The 10,267-nt window shown below is 44.4% G+C and overlaps 2 protein-coding genes across 2 annotated transcripts in view; both read left to right on the top strand.

The window, feature by feature from the left end:
* Nucleotides 1–3,259: 3,259 nt before the first annotated feature.
* On the top strand, nucleotides 3,260–4,392 carry LOC103601324 (proline-rich proteoglycan 2-like). The gene is made up of 3 exons (XM_008585711.1): nucleotides 3,260–3,323; nucleotides 3,503–4,208; nucleotides 4,306–4,392. Exons 2-3 carry the CDS (start codon nucleotides 3,648–3,650, stop codon nucleotides 4,390–4,392), a joined length of 648 nt encoding a protein of 215 aa, XP_008583933.1. The 5' UTR covers nucleotides 3,260–3,323; nucleotides 3,503–3,647.
* MAOA (monoamine oxidase A) overlaps nucleotides 4,331–10,267 on the top strand; it is a 68,607-nt gene continuing 62,670 nt past the window's right edge. Inside the window, exon 1 of the mRNA XM_008585708.1 lies at nucleotides 4,331–4,572. Coding sequence (XP_008583930.1) covers nucleotides 4,500–4,572 — 73 coding nt within the window. The 5' untranslated portion in view covers nucleotides 4,331–4,499. The remainder of the gene's footprint in view (nucleotides 4,573–10,267) is intronic.

Here is a 10,267-nt window from a genome sequence, read left to right as displayed (position 1 = left end):
AAAATTGGAAAGTTCTAAATGCATAATGTTAGAGGATAATGGTTAAGTAAACTACAGTACATGACACAAATAAATAATGTAGTTTTAAAAAATTAAAATGTGAATATATATCAAGTAATTTTTACATGCCAGTGTAAGGTAAATGCTGGACATAGACTTATATCCCCCCTCCCCGTGCATACCAGAGTTCTTCCTCCCCACTGGGAAACTACCCCTGGCCTAGGTAGTTTACACAAGAAAAGGCATGTCTCCTTTAAGACAAATGGAAGACAGTAGGAAGCAGGAGCCCTTAGTAAATCAATTGGCATGTAAATGGAATTAGAACAGTAATGTTAACTACTCTGGTGCCAGGAGGGGTTAACTTATCTACTCAGCCAGATCTCCTGTGAGCTCTGAGTTGGGTGAGGGTCTACACACAAGCAAATGAATGATTTACACCCTCCTTGATCTGTTCAGTATATAACTGTTGTATGTACCCTGTGGTGGTGCAGATTTCTAGCTGGCCGGCCACCACCAGTACCTCCCGTAAGTCTAATAAACCAATATCTCCATCTATTGCAATACTGGGTGAGTTTCTTTGGAATAGGCAAACCCTAAGCGAGTGCCCTTTCAGATTTGGGGCTCCCACAATACAGCCAGGTACTAAACTAAGTATTTTATATTTATTTGCCCACGTAACCTCACTTCAGCCACGCCGGATCTCTTCCCTTTGCCACCCACCTTACTCCCCCCACCCCCACCCCCACTTCTTTGTTCTTTCGCCTGATGGCTGACCTGTATGGACTACATCAACAGTCTCAGTTGCCCTCTAGCTTCTGGGTGCCTTAGGTCAATGGAGAGAACCAGCAGGAGACTGCAGGGAGGGAGGCCAGGGAGGTTGGGTATTTATTCTCCAGGCTCCCTCCCTGCAGGTTTCCGGTGGGCTGGTTGCCTTCCTGAATTAAAAACACAGCCCTTTCCAAACAGCTCTATTGCCAGGTTCTGAGGACTGCTCTGTCCCCTTACCCCTTCGAAGTGATGCCTTCTTGCTCTTACAGCCTAGGGGTACTGCATGATTCCCTGTGGCTTCTCTCCATCTTGCCCACACAATTGAAACTAGTTCTTTGATGATACTCTCTTCAAATTATTTAATTTGAGTGTGCTGTTTCCGGGTGGAACCCCGACCGATTCAACAATTTAGGAGATTCTAAGGTTGAGGAGATAGGCACAGAGAGGTTAAATAATTTACCCAAGGTCACACAAGGGAGGAAATAATACTTGTAAGATATTTCACAATTATTCCTTTATTTAAAAATAACTTTTATTGTTTTTATTACAAGATACATAAAATACACAACGAAAATAAAATGAGGAAAGAAAATATTCATATTTCTTCCCATTTATTCCATTCATTGATTATTTAATAAGACTTTCACATTTTCATCTCCAGTCAAACTCCTGCTTTGAGCTTCAGGCTTTATGTCCAGTTGTCTATTCTATAACATTCACCTGGATGTCTCAAAGGCACTTGAAACTCAACTTGTCCAAAATTACTCTCATGATCTCCCAAATCCTAGCCACAACCAAGTCCTGTCACCTTTACAAGTAAATGTCTCTACTATATACACATTTCTCCAGCTCCACTGCCATCACCCACTTTAGTTTAAGACAGTGTCACCTCTTTGAAGAATTCCTAACTTTGGTCTTCCAATATCTATTTACTCTTGCCCCCTTCAGCCCATTATTCACATAGCAGGCAGATAGACCTTTTCAAAATGCAATCTAGGCATATTGTCCCTAGCTTAAAATTTTGCAGTGTCTTCCATTGCTCTTAGGATAAAGACCAAGGATCTGTTCCTGGCCCAGCCATCCTCAGCTGCTTTGTCTCCTGTGCTTCTCCCCTTGCCCTAGTTCTACCGGCTGGCTTTCAGTTGACCCAATGAAACATGCTTCCTTCTACCACAGGGCCTTTGCCCACATTATTCCCTCTTTCTGGAACATATTTACACTCTCCCTCCCAAAGTTAACCTCCGGAGTGGTCAAGACACCATAACACTTTCTTATCACTATGGATCTTTCCAACATAACATTTATCAGAATTGTATTTACACATCAAGTGTGTAGTTGTCTATATCCTCTACTGGCATCTCCACAAGACTCTGTTTGATGGTGAGGGTGTGTTGCTGTGCACCCCCAGTGTGTGAAATCAAGTATTTGAATGAAAAGAAAGCAGTGGGAATAAAAAGAAAGGCGGGCAGAATCATATCAGAAAGAGCTGAATTCTTTTATCTATTATTTCTTCTCTCTATGCTTCAAAGTCTATCAAGATATAAATGATTCTAATTTAGTTATAAGTGCCAAGTCCTTTTCTAGGAAGTAAAAACTATTAAAACAGGATAAAGAAAAGACTAAATCTATATTCCCTTACAGTTTATCCAACAAGATGTTTGATACATAATGGAGGGACGGCAGGAGAAATGTTTATAGGTGGGAAAGTTTATCTAGTTAACTTCCTAGTGTTCTTATCACTCACCCTGAATTCATATCATAATATCTATTTTTGAGGGTTTCAGTGACTACAAATTCAGCTTTAGGATAAGAAAAAGTGGAAAATTAAGAAATGGATAAAACTAGCAAGATAAAAGGCTGGCTGCACAGTAAAATATACACACTAAATATCACTCTTCAGTAGAGTGGGGAAACACATGTTTGGGTTTTTGCTTGTTTGTTTCTGGGCCTTAGCCATCCCTTGACCTTTGCTTTTAAACTCAGTCCCACTTAATCCGTGATAGTTATTTTTCTTGCCTACTTGCTTCGACTTTGGTTAAGCACCTCAGTCGAATAACCCCACACAAAGCCAATAATTGCCAAATACCCCCCAAGTAGCAGTTAACACTCCATCCCGCCCCCCCCAGGGCAGCGCGCGGCTGCGCAGATCTCGCCGGGCCCTATGTGACGTCACAAAGGGGCTAGACCAAGTGAGGCGCTTTCTTCAAATACCTGCTTCCCTTAGCCCACCCCGGCCGAACCCCTTTCAGTTAAAGAGTAAGGGTTAAAGCACTAGGTTGAGACCCCCCACACCCACTCCCCCACTCTCGCTTGGCCAACGCTCCCCCGCCAGCAGTGGTATCGCCCGGCCACGCCCAGCGGAGTCCTCCCGGAGCCGCAGGCAGGCGGGAAAGGCGGAGCTAGGCCGCACCAGTGCCCCATCTCCCCACCCCCGAATGGGCCGGGCTCCCGGAGAGGGCCTCAGTGAGTGCGGAGCGAGACAGCTGGCGCGAGAGGCTAGCGCCCGTGGGGGAGGGACAGAACGCCACCCCCAGCGCCCAGAGTGCTTTAGAACCGTGAGCCCATTTAGCCCGGTCGCCTCCCTCGGCAGCGGCGGTGGGGGGAGGGGTGCACGGCGGGAAGCGGGGGGAGGCGGGGGGGCGCCCGAAGCCCGGGGCACCGCTGCCCACGTCCCAAACACGTACGAGTGGAGCGTCCGCTCTGAGTGGCGGACCCTCTCCCATCCGTTTTCCAGTTCCCAATCGAGCACGTCCTCAGAGGACGCAGCCAACTCCCAGAGCTCTAGCGAGCCCTCCCACCACAGCAGCAGTCCTGGCCAGAGGACTGACCCCGACTCCAAGACTGGCCTCAGGGACTTCAGCCCAAGCGATTGGATCCCCATGTCTGCCACCCGCCCGAACGCCTCCGGTGGGGCCGCCCCAGCCTCCAACCCGGACACCAGCTCCTCCCCGGTATTGGTAACAGGATCTGTCCCGCCCTTGGGCCCCTCCCGAGTGTCGGTACCAAGGTCCGCCCAGTCCTCAGTGCCCAGCTTCCCCCAGGGTTTGGTAAGAGGACCTCTCCCGCCCTCGGGCCCCCCTCGAGGGTCGGTGCAAGGGTCCTCCCCAATCGTAGTGCCCGGCTACCCCTGGATATCGGTACCAGAATCTCCTATACCCACTAACCTTTCCCAAGTGTCGATACAAGGACCTCCTACACTCAATAACTCCCCCCGAGTGTCAGTACAAGAGTTCATCACGCCGTCAGTGCCTGGGTACCCCTGGGTATCGGTTCTAGTACCTCCTCCACCTAACACTCTTTCCCAAGTGTCGATACAAGGACCTCCTGCACCCAGTAACTCCCCCCGAGTGTCAACACATGAGTCCGCTACGCCCTCAGTGTCCGGCTACCCCTGGCTATTGGTACAAGGACCTCCTACACCCAGTACTTCCCAACTGTCGGTACATGGACCTCCTCAACCCAGTAACTCCCCCCGAGTGTCACTACAAGGGTCCGCCATGCCCTCAGTGCCCGGCTCCCTCTGGGTATCTCTGGAAGGATCGGCTCCGCCCCCGGGCGCTCCCCGGGTGTCAGTACAAGGGACCGCCCCACCCTCAGTGTCCAGCTCCCCCCGAGTACCAGTAGGAGTAGCTCCACCTCCGGGCTCCCTCAGAGAGTCCGTAAAAAGGTCCTTCCCGCCCGTCGGCGTCCCCACTCCTACACTCACGCCCTGGGAGAGTGACTTCCAAAGCATGGCGAGTCGGGAGAAGGCGAGTAACTCGGGCCACATGTTCGACGTAGTCGTGATTGGAGGTGGCATTTCAGGTCAGTGTGGACTGTAGCGGTAGCCTGAGGGGCCCTGACCAGAGGTGGTCCTGAGGGGTGGGGGACTTGCAGTAGCTGTGGCGTTTGGGGGTCTGTCGTGCATGCGAGAGTGTAACAGTGGCCGGCTCGGCTCCTGCGAGGTGGAAGTGGGGGTTGGGCCACTTTTGCTGGTTGGCCTGAACTGGGGGAGGCAGACACAGTCATTTTCCTACTACTACTATTAAATACCAATATTTAATTAGCTGTTCCTGTGCAGTTTAACACTTTACGTGGATTTTCTCAGTCTTTAACAGTCCTGTGAAATGGGTACTAAATTCAACCCCCGTTTTACAAAACCCAGAACTTGGGGTCTGGGGAGTTTCAATAACTCTTCTAAGATCAAATCGCCTAGCTGGGAAATGGCTGAGTGATTTTCTCCCATTTAAGACCCGCACACTTAATTCCTGAGGTGGCTGCTTTGCCTTCCTGATTGCACATCCTTTGCGCTAAACAGAATATCAGCACAGGAACTTCTGTAGGATTGAGTAGTAGTGGTACTATTCCAGTCTTCCTCTTCTCTAGCCACTTTTCCTTAGAAAATCTGGTAGGTGAAGAGGAAAGGGGCAGAATCCTTTAGGAAAAGATATTTTATAAAGAAAAAGGAGGGCTGAGCTCTTAGTTTGAACATACTCCTGCTTTTTTAGCACTTGAAGCAAGGTATAGGACATTTATGGCCCAAAGGGAGTCTTTTATGAAGCAGGGGCTGAATGCCCTGTGTCCCTCCTCCTTTCTCTAAGAGCTCCCACTGCCTGAATCTTGTCCTCTGATGAGCCACTTGTGGACCTGGGTTCCCCTGGTCCTGGCTTGGGTTTGTGGCTGACAGAATGAGTGGAACATGAGGCTTTTCGCATCTTCCTGAAAGCCTCATCATGATTGATATGTTAAATTGTCGCTTATGTTGTCATAATTGGTAAAATGTTTGAAATTTAGGAGTTATGTTTCAGCCTTAGCTAGAATCTCATATTGAGCTGTCCACTCCCCCACCCCAGGTGTTGTTAATTTCTGAAATATACTTGCAGGTAGATGTAGAAAGAGAAAGAAGGTGGGAGGGAGTAAGTACAGTGGCCCCACAGTAGCCATTTTTATGTACAGTCCTTTAGAGGAGACTCTGAACATACTTACAAACTAATTTTGGGTGGAGTTAGCTTTTGACTTGGCCTGTTCAGGATAAACAGTTTTAATCACCAGAGCAGAGATTGGCATGAACTGTTGCTTTGACAATTCCAGCCAGTGCCAGCAAAAGCACACATGTATGTTGGAGCGTCAGAAGAAAGCCGATCCTGATGGAGAGTAAGAGAAAGGAGTATTTCCCTTGTTTCTCTTCATATATTTAGTTATGTATTCATTCAGCAAGCACTTGTGGAGTGCCTGCACTGCAGTGGACTGGTGTTTCCAAAAACTTGGTCCTCCGAGGCAAGCCTCCTAGTAGCAATATGATTGTTGATCACTGGAAAATAAACATGATGATAATGGGTTGTATAATTGATTAGGACTTCCGTCTCCTCTCCCATCTGCATACCATCTATATATTCCACAATTCAGGGTTCTTTCTGGGATTTTATTCTTGTCCTTTTCTTGTTCTGTCTCCAGTATTCCTTAAAGAGCGTTTTGTCTTTTATTTTCCTCTGCTTGATTACCCGCTCTTTCTCCCTTTCCACACTTTACTCTGAATACTTGGTCATTAGCAGAGGTGGATTTAGCATGTATCAGATGAACCTTATGCTTTATGGCCTTACAACTGCAGATCCCTTCTGGTTTTCATCCTAATAAATAGTTTCATACTGAATCTTGTATTCCCAATTTTGCTTCCTTATTTCTTAAGGAGAGCACCAAAATTATACAAGCTTCAGGCCCCACAAAACCTGGGTCTGTCCATAGTCACTATTAATTATCAATTTGTTCATTTCCATTTGGGAGAAGTACAGGGCAATTTCTTGCACAGTAGTTCACACCCCCTGTTCCAGAAGCCAGTTTCCAGTCCATCAGGGACAGTGGAAAAAGCACTTGGCTTCCTCTAATGTCATCTCCATCAGTCAGATTGGAGTGATTTTAATACCCAAACTGACCAGAAACACTGCTTTCTGTTGGTGGTGGCTTCCTAGATAGTTCACAACTAAAATTAAAGTAGATGCAAGTCTGGCTCATGTTAGCTTCTAGACACAGACTGGGTGTTTCATGAGCATGTGAGAGGCATTGCCTCCCAAGCATTCCTGTGAACTCAGAAACACATCATCGTTGTGTCTGCTCAGCAGTATCCTATAAGTTACTTAATAGTCCCTGTGCCAGTTTTAAATGCTTTTGAATATTCCTTACAACTTTGGTCAGGAGTTGCACACTTTCATATGTTATCCACACATTTATAAAAATGGCCAATACTTAGCACCTGCAGCATTATTCCTATTTTATAGCTTCCAGAGGAATATATAGTCTAAATGACATTACTCAAAATCGATCCATATTGACAGAATTATCTTTTATTTTTATAACTATCTTGGCACAAAGAATAGCAGCATCTTGGTATATCTCCTTTTTGTGATTAAAAAACAAAATAGAGCATGTCTTACAGCCATGAAACCCTTTTTTCTGTCCATCCACCAATTAAGTCATTTTATATACTCTATTAGTAGTTGAGAGAGGAAACAACCGCTCTTTTGCAAGTATAGTGGTGTCTTTAACATGCTCCAGTCCTTATCCATCATCTATCATCGATTCCTTTTTTAAACTCCTTTCAGGTTTTCTGTAACACTACTGGATCTTGAATTTTTATCCAACACTGATTGCTCCTTTTCCATTCCTTTTATTGTGCTCATACTCTTGTGAACTTCTAGTTTTGAAATGACCTCCAAGTTCTGCTGTTTGTCACCTGTGGGCTCTTACCTACTCTCTTCCTCTCATTCTCATTCTAGGACTTCAGCTTTCCCTTATTTGTGGAAAGCTCTAACATCTCTAATTTGAATCCTTTTCCTTCTACAAATTTCTATCCCATAGTTTATTGGCTCCTGGGTAATTCACATTTGAATACTTTAGATTCAACATGTCCAAAAACTACTGTGCCCTCCAATCCAGATTCTCTTCTTCAGTTCCTTGATTCTGGTTTTATCACCACCATCTTTTCCATCTTTTTTGTGTGTGTATGTGCATGTGTGTGTGTGTGGCTAGCCAGTATGGGGACCCGAACCTTTACCTTGGTGTTATCAGCACCACACTCTAACCAACTAAATTAACCAGCCAGTCCCTTTTCCCATCATTTTTGACACCCTCTTCTTTCATCCACTACACCCTTTTAGCAGATCCTTCTAATTCATCTTTTGGGCTGTACCTCTTCTCCATTCCCAGTGACTCCCCCCTCCACTGTCCCTGTCCCCAGGACAGACTCTTGACTCCTGAGAAGCCTACTTGGTTATGACCACATTCCCAGTGGCCACCCTTTATAATAATGTCTCTCCCTTCATGTCCATCCTGCATGCAGTGTTCTCTCAGACATGATTTTTCTTAAACATTTCTTTTATTACCTCGCTTCTCTGCTCAGGACCTTCAATGGTCTCCTATTACCAGCCTCTCAAGCTCTCACCTCCACCTCCCCGATTATCTGGCCTCACTTTTTTGGACAAGTAGCATTTCCCACTATTCCCCAACATGGACATGAGCTTTAGTCACACTGCCTCTTGTCCTCAGTGCTGTGCTATGTTTATTTTGTCCCTTCATGCCTTCCCTGTTTTGGTCTTTCTTAGCATGGAAATGCTTCTTTCTAACCATTTACATCCTGTCCATCCTTCAATACTGGGTTGAAGATCTTTTCTTTGCTCAGTCTGGCTCTCATTCATTTTTCTCTTCTCTTGTAGAGCTTGTAATCTGTACTTAACAATTCACACTTACTTTCCATCTCTTATTTCTTGATCTGATTTGAAGTATAGCAGTTCAGTCGCTGACTTTAGATGCTGGTTCTTACTCATGAGTTGCCACAGATATAACAAATGACAGAAAAACAGTGGCAGAAGATTTTAAAATCTGCCCTTAACTGACGATTTCTGAAATGGCTCTCTTTAGGGAGAGAAAAAAGGCAAAGAGGAAAAAGAGCCCACCTCCAGGGGACAATATATATTTCCAGTGTTTGGAATTTCAGAGTCTTTGAGTTGAAGGGGTTTTAAAAGGCAATCCAGTCCAATCACCTAAGACTTTAATCCTCTTTACACCATCTCCTTAGTGATTATCTGGCTGTAGCTTTGAACACATTTAGGGAAAGGGAGTACTCTATCCCTCAAAGCAACTTACTGCAAGTAGAGACTAGCTTTGGCTCCTGGACTTGTTCAAGCATTTTGGGAGCCTTTACCGTATGCTAGGCAGTGGATAGATCACGGGGAAGGAGGTATACAAACAGGAATACATAGCATCCCTGCCCATAAGGTGGCTTATCCTCTTGGAAGAAGTGATCAAGTGGGCAAATAATTGACATGAATACAGTGAGATAGATATTAATGTTATGAATATGAACAAAGTACTGGGACCTTCAGAGATAAGTAGGATTTTAACAGATAAGAGGATGGACAAAAGACATGCCAAACAGGAGAGACGAGAGGAGCACAGATACAGAGTCATGAGGATGTAAGCCAGACATAAGCAGTGCTTAATTTAAGCCCATGGACAGAGTTCCAGGGCAGGAAAATAGTTGCCTCTAGGGATGTGATCCTGAGCTATTGAGATACCAGTGTGCCAGGTCTGCCCATGATTTTTGTGTCTGTGTGAACTGTGAATGGTTAGCAAGTGTACGGCAAAAACACCTTAGTCATAACGCTGGCTGGTCATGGCTGAATAGTTTTTCCATGTTTTTTTGCAACTAAATTCAGATTCAACATGCCATGTAGAAAGAGCTCTTAGTGTCTGATTAATAGAACTCCACTCTATTTTTGCCAAGAATTGAGAGCCACCCAGAACTTGGTCCTGCTTAAAACTAGTAGAGATTGAATCTTTCTCATCATCAGAGAGAAAAGCCATTTTGCAAGAATGTCTAATGTTCTTATTTCCGATGATTGAGTCCACAACATACTACAATTTCCCTTTTTGCTGAAATATATCACCCTTAAGAATCATTTCTGTTAGGACCATTTTAGGCATTTTAACCCAGAACTTGGCAACACATACAGTGTGGTTTTGCAGTGATTACGAAAAGCCTCCTTTTAAAAAATTCTTTAGCAGGCTGAGAATTAACTGTGTGCTTTTTATGACACTTCTTTGCTTCTATTTTGCTTTTTTTCCCTCAAAAATAAGCTAGGATACTTTCACTTTATACATTTTTTTAATGCTAAACACAATACAAGAATTACATTTATTTGGGTTCTGATTTTTTGAAATCTTCATGATTGAACGAGTTTTGGGGTTTATCTCATATTTAATGAGCAATTTTAGCATTTTGTCAATACTAATTGATTTGAATTTATACATAATCCTCAGCTAATGTAGAAAATGTATTTAACAATAGATGTTAGTATAATTACATAGATCACAGAGACCAGTAATGGAGAGAAAGAAATGTGGAAGCCCATTATTGGAGAATATTGGGTCATATATGATCTTTGTGCAGTTGTGGGATAGAAATATTTTTTTTTTTTTTTTTTTTTTTTTTTTTTTTTTTTTTTTTTTTTTTTTTTTTTTTTTTTTT

Source organism: Galeopterus variegatus, unplaced genomic scaffold (assembly GCF_000696425.1).
Source record: "Galeopterus variegatus unplaced genomic scaffold, G_variegatus-3.0.2 Scaffold3680, whole genome shotgun sequence".
Taxonomy (NCBI): Eukaryota; Metazoa; Chordata; class Mammalia; order Dermoptera; family Cynocephalidae; genus Galeopterus; species Galeopterus variegatus.
The sequence above is the reverse complement of the archived record's forward strand: the minus strand, read 5'-3'. Positions and strand labels throughout refer to the sequence as shown.